At 35.1% G+C, this 16,977-nt stretch overlaps 1 protein-coding gene across 4 annotated transcripts in view; it reads right to left on the bottom strand.

Annotated features, from left to right (window-relative positions):
* The window catches only part of LOC134527596 (mediator of RNA polymerase II transcription subunit 13), a 265,928-nt gene that overhangs the window by 112,875 nt on the left and 136,076 nt on the right, over window positions 1-16,977 (bottom strand). For 3 of the 4 annotated variants that reach the window (XM_063360415.1, XM_063360416.1, XM_063360417.1), the window contains exons 7-9: window positions 9,393-9,584; window positions 7,454-7,790; window positions 2,555-2,805 (exon numbers count right to left, since the gene is read on the bottom strand). In XM_063360415.1, coding sequence (XP_063216485.1) covers window positions 2,555-2,805; window positions 7,454-7,790; window positions 9,393-9,584 — 780 coding nt within the window. The remainder of the gene's footprint in view (window positions 1-2,554; window positions 2,806-7,453; window positions 7,791-9,392; window positions 9,585-16,977) is intronic. The other variant, XM_063360418.1, reaches the window with a different exon arrangement.

The following is a 16,977-nucleotide window of genomic DNA, read 5'->3' as shown; positions in this document are numbered from 1 at the left end:
TTGTGATTAAATTTTCGCAATATTCGTGCAATGGAGAGTGATCGTGAAAGAAACGCTTTAAAAGTTGAGCAAAAATGTAATATTTTGAGGCAGTTTGACAACCACGTTGGATCGCGTGTGGCCTTAGCCAAGGCATTGGATATTCCAGTGTCTACATTAAACACAATTGTTCGTAATTGAACATCCATCGAAAATGCCGCAGAACAAAGTGTGCCAATGGCAAAAAAAATCAAAACTGTGAAGGTGTCCAAATACCAAGAACTAGACGGCTTAGTTAAGGAGTGGTTTGATGCTACACAGGCAGCAAACATTCCAGTGGACGGCAGGTTGATTCGCGAGAAAGCAACGCAAATTGCGGATCGCTTAGGCATTGAGTTTACCCCCTCAAATGGTTGGATTGATCGGTTCAAAAAGAGATATAATGTTGTGTACCATACTGTTTGCGGTGAAAGCAAAAGTGTTGATCTGGAAACAGTTGAACACTGGAAAAACACTTTGCCAGATGTGTTGAAGGGTTATCACCCTAAGGACATAGGTATTTAATGCCGATGAGACCGGGTTATTTTTTAATGTACTCCCGAACAAAAACTTTAAATTTCATGTTGGGAAATCTTTAAAACCTAGGTGTTTTAAAGGCATCAAAACATTCCCAACAAAATATTATGCCAACAAAAAGGCATGGATGACTGAAGCCCTTTTCAGTTCCCAGCTCCATGCATTAGATGCCAGGATGAGGGTGCAAAACCGCAAAATTCTTTTGCTAGTTGACAATTGCCCAGCCCACCCTAAAGAAATTACACTACATAATGTAAAAATAGCTTTCTTCCCTGCAAACTGTACAAGTGAACTTCAACCCCTAGACCTTGGAATAATACATTCTTTTAAGTTGAAGTACAGGAAGCAACTCGTGCAGAAAGCCATTAAAATGCTGGATTCAGGAGAGGATCCATCCACAATGCATATTAGTGTTCTAACTGCTCTGCATTATATAGCGTGGGCATGGTCAGAAGTCAAGCCTGACACGATCATAAACTGCTTTAAAGGCTGGATTTTTAACTGAAGGTGAAGTTGCTGCAACCCGGCCAGAGGCAGCCAACACACTACAGGTTCAGCCTTCAGAGTGGGAGACACTCAGTTCTGGTGTCACTCACTATTGAGGAGTTTGTCAATGTTGATGCTGCTGTGGTCACTTCAGAAGTGCAAACACTGGATGACATTATTGACCAGCATTTGCAGGACAAAGAAGACGAGGAAAAGGAGGAAGAGGATGACGAGGACGAGCCAGTAGCAGTGTGCAGCCACAGTGAGGCACTACAAGCTTTGGACACAGTGAGAAGCTATTTAGGCAGTGTCTCTGGAAGTGATGAGGTGTTTCATCACTTTAATAAAGTGCAAACTCACCTTGAGGGTGTCAGGATCAAGTCTAAATGTCAAAGTAAAATATCTGACTTTTTTAGGAGGCAGTGATTGATGTTTCTTTTTAGATTTTTAGTGTACTACTAAAGTATACAGTACTAGATGGTGTGTATTACATAATGATGCCATGGCTACGGTACGTACGTCTAACAGCTGAGAAGGGTATTTTGAAAATTTAAAATGTTTAAATTCAAAATATCAAGTTGTTCAATGTTAGGCCTATAACATATTTTTACTTAATAAGTTTTGAGATTGCCATTAACTACTCAAGTTAATTGCAAACAAAAATAATACCTATAGTTATTGTTGTAAAACTTTATTACAGCAAGTGTTGACTTGAAGAATTATACATATCTTCATGAAGTTTTTAGTAAAATTTTACTTTCCCCTCAATTACACTTTCCCCCGACACACAACATTTTCAGTTTTCCCCTTGAAAAGAGTAATTCAGGGGTTCCACTGTATTCTATAAAATGCTTGTTGATACTATATATGTTTTTACCAAAAAAAAACTGTCATATTAATTGCTAAATACATGTGTTAAATTATTAACCATTTGTAATATAAATGCCTGGAGTAGTTATACTCTAAACCCCTCCCCCCCCCCCCCCCCCCCAAAGTATGTATCAGAATTAATAAAAAACTAATGAGATAACTTGATTCCATTCATTTACAAATAAACTTGAATTTTTGTGATTTTTTTGTTATGTCGCAATTCACCATAAACTCTTGTCCCTGCTAATGCGTCAGAAAGTACGGTATATTGGATCTGAATGAGCAAGCTTGTGCTACTTCCGCACAACAAACTTCTCCACTGAAGAGCTGGCCTAGTACTGAACGTTGGAAACTCTTGTGCGTAATGTACGGCGACACTCACATGCGTAACAACGGGGTAGTCCGGGTGTGCACAGGAACGCCCACTAGCCATTAAGTCTGCCAGGGAACAGTATTCTCCACACATGCGTTTAAGATTTTAGAGTAAATAAAGAAGCAGAGTACGGGCAAGACTACACTGGACTGAATTATCAAGCCAACTTCTACTGTGTTTACATACAGGCGACACAGTGGGTGACTAATAAGTATGAAGAATTGGAGCCAAAAAAATGGGGAACGATGAAGATCCTGTGGCGACACTCACCACGCATCCAGAGATGAGTAGTCGTACAGAAGCTGCGACGACTGCTCTTCCTCCAGCAACACGCTCTCGTACTCCTTGGACGACAGGACGGGCCTCTTGAGGGAGGGTAAGTGCTCGGGCGGGGCCGGGGGGTGCGGCGGTAAGGGGGCGGCTGAGTGCGCGCTGGCCGGCCCCTGGGAACCTCCCCCCACGCTGTCCACGGGCTTCGCGGCCGCTTCCACGCTTGATGCGGCAGGGTACGGCGAGAACACCTGCCCACAAAACCCCTTCTTTTACTTCCGTACATTTTTATAACAGTACAGACTAAACAGATACAGTGAAATTTACCAGAAGGAAAAAAAAAACCACACTTCTGATGCTTTGTAAAGAACTTTACTAAAATGTTAAAATCTTTTATAAATATCTCTCTCCCCCCCCCCCCCCCCCCCACACACACACACAAAGTGAGAAATACTTTAAAGTAAGGTACTCTATGACAAAGTTTCACTGTAACAGACACCTGCTAGACTCTGACACACCATGTGATTGTGTTTGAGTAACTTGTTTTACTATAGACTATGCTCTGTGCTAAATGCTTTCCTGCATTTGACTAGGCAGTCACTGTGCTAGTGATTCACCGTTAACAGCAACAAGAAACTACTGTTTTTTCACGAAATATCTTGATATGAAACTTTTTCATAAAATATAGGTGTCTAATACAACCTAAAAAAGAACTAAATTTTTTTAAAAAGAAAATATAAATATTAATGTTAGTAACGGTTTATTTGATAACAAAATTTACTCAGTTGAAACCTCGGTTTACCACTAGAGGGATATGTTCCTAGAATCATGCTATTTAAGATACTATTCCATAAATTCTATTTTACATCTCCCTGACAGCAAGATTATTTGAGAGACAAATATCGGTTTTATCGCATAATCGTCGCACTGTTATGTGAGGATATTAAAATTTGGTGATAAAAATTTCTCGCATAAACAGTCCATGATTATTTAAATTCTGTGCGCTTTGTGTAGGTATCTTTTCCGTATAAAACAATGTATTTTAGACAGGGTATGTTGATTTTAATCAGCATGATTTAAATCATGTGATTTTTTTTTAAAAATCAGTGAATAAAATCAATTTATAATATGATAATATGAACGTTAATATTTCCTATACTGTATTGTTTAAACCAAGTAATCATGCCTACTTACATAAAAATTGACTGCTGCAAAGATAGAATGAAAATTGAATAGTACAGTAGAACCCTGATATAACGAATCTGAAGGGAGTAGTTTATATGTTCACTATAGAGGGGAAACTTTATATCTGGGAAAACTTTTATATTGGCAATAATTACTCAAAAGCAAAATCTTAACTACACATAGGCCTAAGCCAAGAAAAGAACGAATGAAAATACTTAAAGCAACAGTTTTATGAGCAAATGCAGATGTTATTTTTAATGAACTACACATGTACAAACTTTTTATTACCTAATGGTTCTTGTGGACATTGGCGTATTATCCTTTTTTCAGGCATTTAATACTCTGTGACGTTTTCGCAGCTTGAGAAAGAAGATTGTTCAGCTTGTTTAATATTGTACTTAATGTGGATGTTGCAATTCCCAGTTCCTTTGCTATTAACACGTGCGGGACAGTGGGGTTGGAGTCTACCTTTTCAATAATGTCCAGTTTATCTCGCACAAATAATGCCTTACGTTTTTTACCGCGTTTTTCACCCATTTTTATGTACGTATTTCTTATTGAAGCACATTTACAGCTTAATAACACGAAATTCTTTTTACTGTCAAAAGTAAATAAACGAAAAATAACGAGTCTGGCGCTTCAAAGATCACTACGTATCATTTAGTATCGCAGTTGCTAAAGCTGGAACAAAATTTTCTCACTTTCTATGGAGTCCACAGAGTTCTATCTAGTGGTAGTCTTACGAACCTTACTCGATCAAAATGTCCGTAACATGATAAAAATGAGACATAAAAATATTGAATTTGCTGCTAGAATGTACCTACGTATTTCTGTGGCGGTAATTTATGATTAATTTTGATAACATATTAAATGTACACGCGTTCGCCCATTCTTTAACTATGCAGGGAAAACTATTTTTTATTTTCACGAAACTGATCACCATTTTTGGCTACACGTAGCCTACTGAGGCCACTTGAATAGGACTTGTTTATAATATGAACAGTGGACAATCGAGTAGCATATTGCGGAAAAAAACTTCAATGTGATCCAATATAGACGTTTTGTGAAAAAACTTGTAATTTATGAAAATATTTTAGATAAATGTGCATTATGTCGGCAAAATTTGTTCGTGGTACACGGGAAAACGTATCAACATTGACAAAAGTTGTGCGCTATATCCAATAAATTAATACATAACCTCACATCATTTTGCCGGGACTGAGACGGAAATTCACAATAAACGTGAATTCATTATAGGCGGGTTCACTATAAACGGGTTCTACTGTACTTAATTTCTTCTACAATGTATTTATAGTTATTTTGAAACACTTGTTAAATATAGGTGGGTGGAATGTACCTTTAAATGCCACCTCATTTTCTCTCTTCTACTCTCCTCTACCTCATGTGTTTGTGTTGTGTGTGTGTGTCACATCTCCTTGGCAACAGGTTTGTCTTCCAACAATGTCAAATGCTATTTTTAGAACTGTAGGAAGGAAATTTTCAGTTCTTTGGTATTTCTGGTTTGGTTCAGTCAACATAAAGAAATCGACTGGATACAGAAAAAGCTGCAAAACTTGTATTTTTGTTTAAAATTTTAAATAAGTAATATTTTATGTAGAAGTTTTACTTTGAATACTCTCGTATGTGTGCAATTCTGAGAAGAAAAAAAGGAAATTGTGGTTTTAGTTTAAATTACTTTATTTTGAACAATTAGGCTATAAGACTATAAGGGATGACAGAAGTGACAAAGTTACATTTAAATATGATATGTTTTCAATGATGTAGTTATTTTCTATAAGACATCTTTTTTTACTAATGTTAACTATGTTACTGTACTAAAAATTTTTATAAAGTGACATCATTAATGTTTCCTTAAAACATTATGCAATGTAAAATGTGGTTATTTCAAAGAAAGAAAATTAGGCTAGTTGTCTTTACAAAATGAATTAATCTGTTATTAATTGTATTGTAGAGCAATGTCAAGTCATGAAAACAGTCATGAAAATGTACTGTATATTACACAGATTACAATTTTTTATATTTTAATCAAAAAACCCCAATTTTAATAAAAAAATCTGATTTTTTTTTTATTTAAAAAAAATCAGGATTTTTTCATACCCTGATTTTAAAGTAAAAATATAATATTCCTTCTGACATTACCACTTACGTATTTAATTAATGGAAATACGAAGTCGTTTGATGTGTAAATTTTCTTTTAAAGACGCTTTTAAACTTTATGACTCTATCTTTTTGTCTTCGTCGCCGCTGTGTACCGCTTATAAAAATGTAGCCAGCCCTAGTTGGCATCATTCATATTTGGTTATGTTGATTGCCGCATAGAGTGTGTGCACGTAGTCGAATATCGATACAGATAGCTCATCAATTGCATGCAACGTGCGCGCTCTGTCTAGTGTCCAGTTAACTACATTTGATAGCTCACGCTTTCTCGTGGTGTGTACTACGACGATAGTTATGCGCTCCGACTGACGTTCACGTTAAAGTTTTAGTTTTTCTATGTAAAGTTGAACAAAATGTTTTTGTTGCATGGCTTATTAATTTAAATTCTTTGGCGTGCTTCTGAATGAATGTTATTTCCTTGAATGGGTTTTGTTTTTATGAATAACTTTACCTAACAAAAAATGCTTTTTTCACATAAACGTTGCACCCCTACTTTTCAAACTTGATTTTAGTATAAAATATGTGACGATTATGTGATAAAACATGGTACCTTAAAGGTAAAAGAAATTGGGAAAGAAAATGTTCGTGGCCAATTGTAGAGAACCATCCAGCATTTTCCTGGAGTGATTTCAGAACACCATTGGAAACAGAAAGCAATGTTTGCCTATCCGGGATATCAACCCCTGGGTACTCCTGAATGTGACTAGTTTTTACCCTTTGGACCACCTCACTAGGTTTTTGTATCTTCATCATTCAAAGCTGTAGTGGGTGAACAAGAAATTAATCCATTTGTGCAAATAATATAAATTATTTTAAACTAACAAATTATCATTTATTTATAACATGGTATATATTCTAACGTAAAATATTTCATACACAACATCTGTAAAAACTTAATTAATAATAATGAAAGAACAATAAAAAATCTGAATATGAAACGGTTTTCTAAATTACTTTTACCCTTAAAATTTGTGTAATGAAATTGTTTCTCTAAATATTAAATGTTGCAACAGTAACACAAGTATCTGGAAAACACATATGTTATTCATTACTGAAGTCAAAATGATATACTACGAAGCTTCATATTCACATTCATAATTCCTGCCCAAATCTCACCTTCCACACCATTTACACAACCTCGTCAAACAGGTGTAGAAGGTTTAGTTAAACTTAATAAAGGACAATACCTGTACCTGTGGTGGTTAACTTGAAAACACCAAGTTAATGTCTGGTTGCAGAGAATCTTAGTATGGTTCCTTAACAGCAAAATAAAGAAATTCCATTTATTTCTGTAATTAATTTTGCAAAAGGATAAATGCGACAAGACTTGCAAGATTATGTTGGGCTCAGAACCACCTAAAGACCAACTCTGTGATCAAAAATCTCAGCCATGGCGGGGTGTTGGGTTCCGAAAAGTTTTCCTTGTTCAGGAAGAATCGGCCATGCCCTATAGTAAAGACCATCCCAGCATTCTAAAACCTTGGAAAACCAAAATCAGGATTGAACACAGTTGCAGAGATTATCAACAGTGCACACCTGGTTGGAGACGGATGAGACGGACTTGGGTCCGTTTAGGTCAGAGGGCGTGGCGGCTGGCGTGACCTTGTCTGCAGCCTCCAAGTTGGCGGCGGCGGTGGGGGGGAGGTGCGGGCTGAGTGTGGGCATCGCGGCATCGGCAGGAGGGGCGGACGCAGGCCGCGAGTGTTGCGAGTGGGTCAGCGGGGAGGGCCCCGCAGATGCAGGTGAGCCCACAGACGGGACCGGCAGCGAGGAGTCCCCGAGCCCACCGTGTAGCGCCGGGGGCGGGTTGGGCGTCATGGATTGGCCGCGCGGGTACGACGAGCCCCCGGAAGGCGTGCTCAGGCCTGCTAACCTGCAAGGAAACAACATGGCCACAATGCACAACGTTAAAACACTCTAGAGCAGACAGATAGGCTGTAGTTTGTGACTGTTCTATGTGTTGCAGGAAGTCATGTAAATGTAGACACCTGGAAACTTTAGAGGATTCATTTAAGAACAATTTGGACATTTTGAATGGCCCACAGTTATTTTGACATTAAATCAGTAACACCCCAACAGCAACAGAACAGTTGAAAAACTTATTATGTTGTTCAAGACTAAAATGTGTTCTCACAAGGACAGTCGTGAGGAGGGAGGGGGGGTGTGTGTGTGTGTGTTAACTAAGGCTATAGAAAATACAGCATCATCAAGTACAGCCAGCCGGTCAAGAGTATACAAAATTTTGGAGCCTCAAGTTGCATGGTATCACAAACTTGTCTTAAAGTAGTCCCTTTAAAAGTATTAGAAAGTTTTTGGTACAGAAGTTTGCTGCTTTACACAATTTTATCTCAACAGTCAATAAAGTCTTGAGAAATGTCAAATACATATAGTATGAATTTTTAGTGATTGAATATATGTCTAAATATTCTGTTGTCTAAGAAAGTTTACAACATGGACACTAAGTATTGTTAATATTAAAATTTATTTTCATTGGCATCTACTGGAAATACCTATTAAATCTTTTACCACTCTCTCTACCATGGCACCACAGAAATATGTTGTCAACGATTTCATAAAGCAGTCATTTAAGACATCACCTAACCATTTACAATACAAAATAAATACTTACATTAATGCCCATTTAATGATAAGAAAATAATTTTTTTTAAGAACGAAGGGAGCATAAACATGAATTAACATACACAAAATACACACAAGCCTGGTAAAAAAAATACCTTGCAGGAACTCATGAGTTCACAAAAAAAAAGTACACTACCAACACACAGAGACTTACATTAACTACTCTAAGAACACCAACACCCCAAACTACAGACTATTGCCAAGTTATTAGTTTGCAACTAGGGCTAATACTGACCAGTTATAAAGCATGCCACTTGCAAGTATACAAGACTACAGCACCCTACATTAATATTAATAAAAAACAAATGCGTAAAAATGTTTTTTACTTGTGTTACTAACTGTTAAGAGTAATGAGCCAAGAACATATGTATTATAAATTTGTGATAGAAAAAAAAAAGCTACCTTTTAAGTGTATTTATACTGACACACAGTTTTTTAAAACATATAAATACATTTGAAAATAAGTGTTAGCAGAGCCATTCACTACAAAAAAAATCCTCCTTGTACATATCCTCCCAAAATATGCCATTTTTTAATGTATGAAGACTGAGATTTCATTGATGGTAAGTGTTATACAAGTTCATATAGTTTTTAATTTCACTTTCCTGACGAAATAATGTTCTACAACACATACCACTCTAAAACCTGTATCCTCAACGTGAGGTATCATTTAGTTTTTACCCCACACACACACCAACACGAACAATTAGACATGGTAAGGCAGAGAGAGAGATAGATTTTTATTATTATTATTTTTTGGGTTATTCGGAAGCACAGATCCCCCAACCGAAGACCGGAGAAGCAGCGCGGAACAAGCTGCGAGCGTTTTACCAACCTCGACATCGGCCCGGCCGCCCAGCCGTCATCTTCCCGCGGGAGGGAGCGGCGGTGGAAGAAGCCCCCGCGACTACCTTTCTCCACTCGGTCCCCCTTGGGGGCCTTTGCGCTTGCGCTACTACTACCACCACTGCCACATCCAGCCACTTTGCTCGTGGCCAACTCTTTTGCGCCTCCGGCCTTTCTATACCTGAAATTATCGATACGTGCCCTGCTTCAGAGTGACTCTCCAGAACTGCTTGAAAGTACCAATTGAACACAAAAAAAAGGTTAAGTATTTGTTGTTACATCTCTTTCATGAGGTCATTAGAGATGGGAACATTAGCTAACTCATCATTTAAACTGGGGAAAGAAAACTGCCATGGCATATAGCCAGAAACAATCCCAGTATTTTCCTGTAAAGATTTCGGGAAACCATGAAAACAGAAATCCCAATGAACGAACCGGGATTCAAACCCAGGCCCTCGCGAATTAGTTCAACTATTTACTGCTGTGCCACTTGGGCCGTTTCCACACAAAAAAAAGTGGGGAGGGAAGGATACGCATGCCAGGCCACCCGCTGAACCTTGCAACAAGACAACAAAGGCAACTAAGCAAGGCAGAACTAGGTGACAATACTCTACGACAAATAATCAAGAGCAGGGTGCGTGCAAAACAAATCTGTAGCTGAATGTATTTTAAAGCTGTGACTGGGAATTTAGTTTCCTTTTTGCAAGCGACAACTATGAATACAGTATTTGCCGGCATATAAAGCAAAACAAACAAATTATTATTTTTTGCTCCAGGCAAGACTTAATACAAGCCACTTGAGCGAGTTCATTAGTCAATACCAAGAGGCTACCCATTTTTTGAAGTCAGGATTCTCCAGAATATGTTAAGAGAATCGTAAGGACAATTACTTAAGTAACCAAGATGCATGTGTGCTTCAAACCTACTTCTCTAATGAATGAATCAACAATATTCTGGTGCCCCTACTTTTAAATAGTTCTTAATTTAAGCATATATAAAATAATAATTTATTAAATGATATGGTTTGTTTGGTTTTACACTCGGCGTTTGAAGTAACGTCTTCAATCAATCTGCATGTTTTTTTTTTTGGGGGGGGGGGGGGGGGATGTCAATACATTATGACATTACCTATTTGAAGTAGAGCTATTTTTTATTTACATTAATTTTTATTTCTGTTTGTGCACAATGGCAAAAGTACATGTGGAGCATTGAAAATAATACAACGAATTAACAATGTGACCAATTTAAAAACCATAGTTTACATTTCCCTAATAGCTAATCGCTTCTTTCTTTGTATGGTTACCTAAGTCCACTTAAAAAGTTAGAATGATTTTATAAACTGAAATGTTTTTGACACCCACGTGTGTAGAGCCAATGTTTATTTTATGCCATATCGCAAATCAGCAGCAGCTCTAGCAAGAAATGCCAGAAGCTTTCAGTGTTAGATCAGCTCACGCTTACCAGGATGCACTAGTAACTAGTCATGTGGTTAGCAATTTATCTGGGGTTAAACATTTAGTAAACAAGTCTCAGGAATTACGTTTAACAGTTCACAAAAATCTTTCGTGTTAGAAAAACTGTTACATACATTTATACTTATTTAATTGCACTTGACACTGAAACAGACATTAATAGCATAATTTATTTGTAACTCAGAAATGTTATGCCCAAGGTGGATTAATATGTTAACAATGTTGTTTCTAAATTAATTTTTTAAGTTTAATTTTATTATAGAATGTATATTCCCAAAATATAATTAAAAAGTTTGTTTCAATGAATTTGGACACATATTTAAAACTGTAAACTTTATTTTAACAGGAACTGTCTCTTGATTAATATGGCAGTCAACAAGAGAACTTCTGTGGTTGAAAAACACGATTTTGATTAACATGCTTGCATGAGAAAAAAAAAACAGCTAAATATTGCTCTGTTTTACTGGAACATATTAGAGTGTTACCCTGAGGGGCATGTGTACAAGATCTTACAGCATGCAACATTATCTCAACTTTATCTTGTAGTTTCATTTTTATCTCCCCTCGCCACTTTTCTTTATAAAACACATTTAGAAAATTACACAAATGTGTGCCAGAATAAACATTAAAGATTTTTTTTTGGAACATTTATCTTAAATCAGTAAAACTGTCACCCATCTACAAACTGCAAAGAACCTCCACACCACAAAAATAGACGTAGTTTCTAAAACTACCAACCGAATTTTGCTTTTACCAAGCTATTAAAACTGTGCATTATGAGTGAAATAAAACTGATAAAAAACTGCACAGTAGAGAAAAAAAAGAGGAGTGCAGTTCAGGTCTGCATCGTAGATTTTTCGTGAAAACGTTGCGATAAAATCATAACAAGTGTTTAATATTACTAAGTAATTTAATTATCAATATCTTTAATACAATCACACACATGTGCCTACACTGGTACATCACAGTCAAAACAAATACTGTGTGACATTTACAGACTTAATTTAACCTTTGTGCACTCAGTCATTGTTGATGCATTATTAACTTTTTCTATAACTTTAACAATTTACAGAAGTTTGCTGATATGTCGATAAGCCGATTCAACTGTCGCTGATTCGCAGATTCCGAACCGATACGGGGAAAAGCACATTTTGGTTAAAACATTTTAAAAATATTTATTGAATTACCCGAAATATCTCATTATTAGAAAAGTATGCAATGCACATGTGTTTTAGTTTTAGTAAGCAAAAGTTAATTAAATCCTTTCCGAAGTAGATATTTCTTTTGGAAATATTTTAGAAACTTCTATTAAATTCTGAAACATTTAAAGAACTTAATGTACATAATATAATAACGTTCTCGAATAATACAAAATCAATCAAACATTTTCTCACTTTCCATGCAGCGAAAATATTATGAATGTTTATAACTCAATGCATCCAGCATTGAATGGCTTAGACTGAATTACATATTATGCCAACTAAGGAAATTATTCAATTTTTTTTACCTTCAAAAATTATTTTTTATCTCTTGCGATAATAACGTGGTCGTATAAAAATTTGTTTTGCACCAAACTTAAGATAATAATACGATAGTTCAAAATATATTCAAATTCGATAAAAAGAAAGTTTTGAAGTTTTTTTTTTATTTCAACCCCTGTTTTTACGGTAACAATTTGTTTAGTCAAAAATTATTCCAGCCATAGTTCTAGATAAAGTTTAGGATTTATACAATTAATTATAACAGTTTTGATAGAATACTTTCAAACCTTGTTATTTCCATACCTTTAGTAATATATTTTAACAAAACTTTTGGACTTAATTTAGAAAGTTAAACAAAAATAAGAATGGATTTGATAGCGTACATGGCATTGAAGTTTTATTTTTTTATTCTAACTCCAGGTTTTTCAACCCCTTGCAATAATTGTTTGTATTATAAATAATTGTTTCAGATGAAATTTGTATACAAATATGATTAGATTTACAAACAATTTGAACAAATTTGATGGTGTGATTACTAAGGTAGTTATGCATTTATTTTTGTATTTTAACCCCTCTTTGCAGCAATGTTGTAACAGAAATTGTTTCAGACACGTTTTAGATAATATTTATAAGGTTTACAAATAATTTGAACAGATTACTAATTACTAAGGGAAATTTGAATTTTTTTGCCCTTCAAACCATGTTATTTTCTACCCCCATTGCATTAACAGTTGGTTGTGCAAAAAAAAAATTATTTCAGATGTAAGTTGTAAATAATAATTTATGGTTTTACAATAAGTTAGAATGTATTTAGTAGAGTATATGGTACAAAATAATGAATTTTTTTTTAATTCTACCCCTTTTTTAAAATTAAGTTTCTGCAATAGTTTGTTTTATCAAAATTACAAATAATCTGAATGGATTTGATAGTGTGCTTACTTAGAGAGTTATGCATTTTTTTGTCCTCCAACCCTTGTTTTTCCACCCCTTGCAGTTATAATTGATCATATCGAAAATGTATTTAGACAAAAAATTTTGGTATTACCCCATCGAGTAGGCCTGTGCAAATATTTTTTTATTTTTTTTTAGTTTGAATCAAACACGAACACAAATATCAAATTATTTACGAATACGAATATTAAAATTGAATAGTAAGAATGAGAATTAGAATCCCACTAATTTTTTTTTTTCATGTCATATAACAACTTCTAGAAAGTTAGATAATACTAAAGTGAAAGGTTAGTTAAGTTGAAGTCAGCTAGAATAATTATATAAAAAATATTTTTTTAAATATTAAATTATGAAAGAATTTTTTTTTTTAATTATGCAGCTAACATTACTTCACCTAACATAACCTAAAAACCAATAAAACTCTCATTTTAGTTTCTATTCACCTTATTTTCCACAAACTGCTACACTACAAATTGATCCAGAAAATTTTCGTGAACCGCAAATTACTGTGAAATCCATTGCAATCCATCTTACAAAGAAGACATTCTTTTTAAAATGCTAAAATGCTGTATTTCCAAATTAGTGACTGAATGAGCTAACAATTACATTTAAACCCTAGTTATTCACAAGTTTTTGTTGTTCACGACAACCAGGTAAATTGTATTTTAGTTCAGCAATATTTGAACACATATTTTTCTGATTTCATCAGGAATCTTAAACCATTATTTACATTTTTTATAGATATTTTTGAGTCACAAAGTCGGTTTCATCATAGATGTATACAGCAAGTAAGCTGCTACTGTGCCACATGGTGTTAGTTTGATTGTGACTATTGATTTATCGGCTGTTGAAACTATAATGATTAATTCTTTTAATACCCATTTCCATGTTTTGTTATGTTGGGGTCCATGGTTGGTGATGTATACTTTTTTTACACTTAGGATGCATTTGATGAAAAGAATACAAATAATATTTTGTTTTCAAGTTAGAATGATTTATATGCTGTGTTTTGAATTGATTACGTGATTTTTTCCATTACTGTTTAGCGAGACAGAAGAAAAGTTTTTTTAATACATGTTGGATGTTTAAAACATATCTTATTGTTCATGTTTTAAGTCCCATGAAATATCAAAAAAGGGTATTTATATCACACAAATAACTAAATAGTAGTGAACGTTAGTATATGACCAACTTATGAGGTATGCTATGCTAGGTATTCATAAGCAAACAAATATTTGTTATTTCGAAGTGTTAGTATTTGAGGTCAAATTGAAAACAAATAGTTTATTATTCGTATTCGAAAATTCAAACTTTCACACAAGCCTACCTTAGAGTTATAGAAATTTATGTTTTTCAAAAAAAACTTCCCCATTTCTATCCCTTTGGTTGGATATTGCCCATTAATGAACACTTTTCCATTATTATTTTTTATGCATCAGTTTGGAAGTGATTTGTGAAAAATTACGGTAGTTATGTTCCTAAAAATTAATTTTGTGCGAGATCTCAAACCTCAAGAAAAATTTAGAGAAATATTGCATTCTCGAACAGCAAGCGAGAAAAAAAATTTCTCGGGGGGAAAAATAAAAGAGAGAATTTTTTTGGTACCGGTAACAACTCAATTTGGTATGGAAACTTAATTTGATATTGATAGTTGTATTCTTAATGTTGAACATTACACACACTGTCATTATTTTAGTTTAAATGTTTTAAAAATAAAATACCAAACGTATCTGCCTGTTTGGACGGAAAATGATTTGGCGAAACACAAAGCAAATATGATGCTATCATTAAGAGATATTAGAATAGCCGATAGTCAACCATCCAAAACCATATGAATAACCAAAAATGTGAATAAAAAATGTCATATGAAATGCCAATTTATCCTGAAAGAAAAACTGCCGTATTTAATTTTTAAATTACGTAAGCGTAATACATAATAAAATACGTTCGAACCTAACATACAAAATTGGTCTTGTTTACATACACGTTATTACGGTCAAGTTATTAAAAGCATTACCTTCAATTTAGTCGTAATATTTTGTTCAGTAATGTTTAATAGCATACTGAAATGTTGATTATTACGGCAAAAATACAAAATTTACTTTTTAACGAACAAAAGGGAATGGTGGTCATGCTGCCAGACCAAGTCTGCTTCGCTGATCCGTTTCTTATTTCATTTCCAATAAAAGACTGCGCAAGTCATGTGATTGTTAAATGGACTGGAATGGAAAAGAATGGATTGAACATGCAGAAGAATTCACGCCCTTGTATTACGTAAAATTATGTGAATGTGCGTGTTCAAACCTGTTGAAAAGGCAGAATAAATAGAATGTTCATCCCATTTCCTTTTCCACCTTTGTTTCACTCAGTCGTAAGACGTCACGAGTAATGAATCCCGCCAAAGCCTCCCTAGTAACAATTACTTTGTTTTTATTACAGTACCAGTGTTTCGCATTTACGCGAGCTACTCTGCGGGTATGAATAAATAATGTGACGCCTGTAAAATGTCATTAGGAATATGATAATAATTTCCTAATACTGCTTTATGTCCAACTGCAGCGTAACCAAGTGGAAAAAAAAAGTGTTGCGGGAATATAACAGTTTAACAGAATTAAACTTTGTTGTCAAATTAAAATTTGATTTTACGGTAAAATGGAAGATGTGGACATATCAGTGTGGCAGTATTACATAAAAAGTGGCGATAAGTCAACGGGATCGTGTAACATTTGTAGAAAAGTTATTAAAACGAAGTCCGGAAATACATCAGGTCTACTGAGACATCTTTCACAGCACTCTGCCATAAAAAATGAATTTAATGACCTTCAGAAACCAAAATCATCACAGCCTAGATTTTCTAGTGTATCTGGAGAACTTGTGCCCAAACAGCTTAAAATAGAGGATACATTTAAATGGTCTCCAACTCATGTGAAAGCTACAGCCACCACAAATTCAATTGGGGAATGGCTGGCTGATGCCATGTTACCTTATAACCCAGTGGGGAACATGTCTTTCATAAATGTTCTTGGTACTGCACAGCCTCTATACAGAGTACCTAGCAGAACTACGTTTTCACGCAGTGTAGTCCCCGGCTTGTATCTAAAAGTTAAAGAAAATGTGAGAAACAAGTGGAAGATGCAATGGCAAGTGTAGCTTCCATGTCTTTCACATGTGACTTGTGGACTTCCCTTGCCAATGATGTGTTCATGGCAGTGGCATGCAACTTTATCAAAGATTTTACCCTCAAGACTTTTTGTCTTGGTTGTCATCACTTTCCGGGAGGTCACACTGGTGCTGCCATTGCAGATAAGTTTACTTCAGTCTTGCAAGAGTGGAACATTGTCAAACTAAAAAATGAAATACCCCTATATGTAGTTACAGATAATGGTAGAACCATAAAGCTTGGTATGTCAATGTGCTGTGTAGAACTTGTTCAACTTCAATGTTTTGCACATACATTGCAGTTAGCATTAAATGATGCACTGAAGGAGACTGATGGAATGGGCAGCATGCTGAAAAGAGCTAGGACAATTGTTGGACATTACAAGCATAGCTTCAGTGCTACCGAGAAACTTCATAAAATTCTAACTGAACTTGGACTGCCAGCGAGTTTGCCCAAACTTTGTGCGACTAGATGGAACTCAGAGTACCTATCTAATGCTCAGCAGGTTAC

The sequence above is a fragment of the Bacillus rossius genome, chromosome 1 (assembly GCF_032445375.1).
Source record: "Bacillus rossius redtenbacheri isolate Brsri chromosome 1, Brsri_v3, whole genome shotgun sequence".
Taxonomy (NCBI): domain Eukaryota; kingdom Metazoa; phylum Arthropoda; class Insecta; order Phasmatodea; family Bacillidae; genus Bacillus; species Bacillus rossius.
The sequence above is the reverse complement of the archived record's forward strand: the minus strand, read 5'-3'. Positions and strand labels throughout refer to the sequence as shown.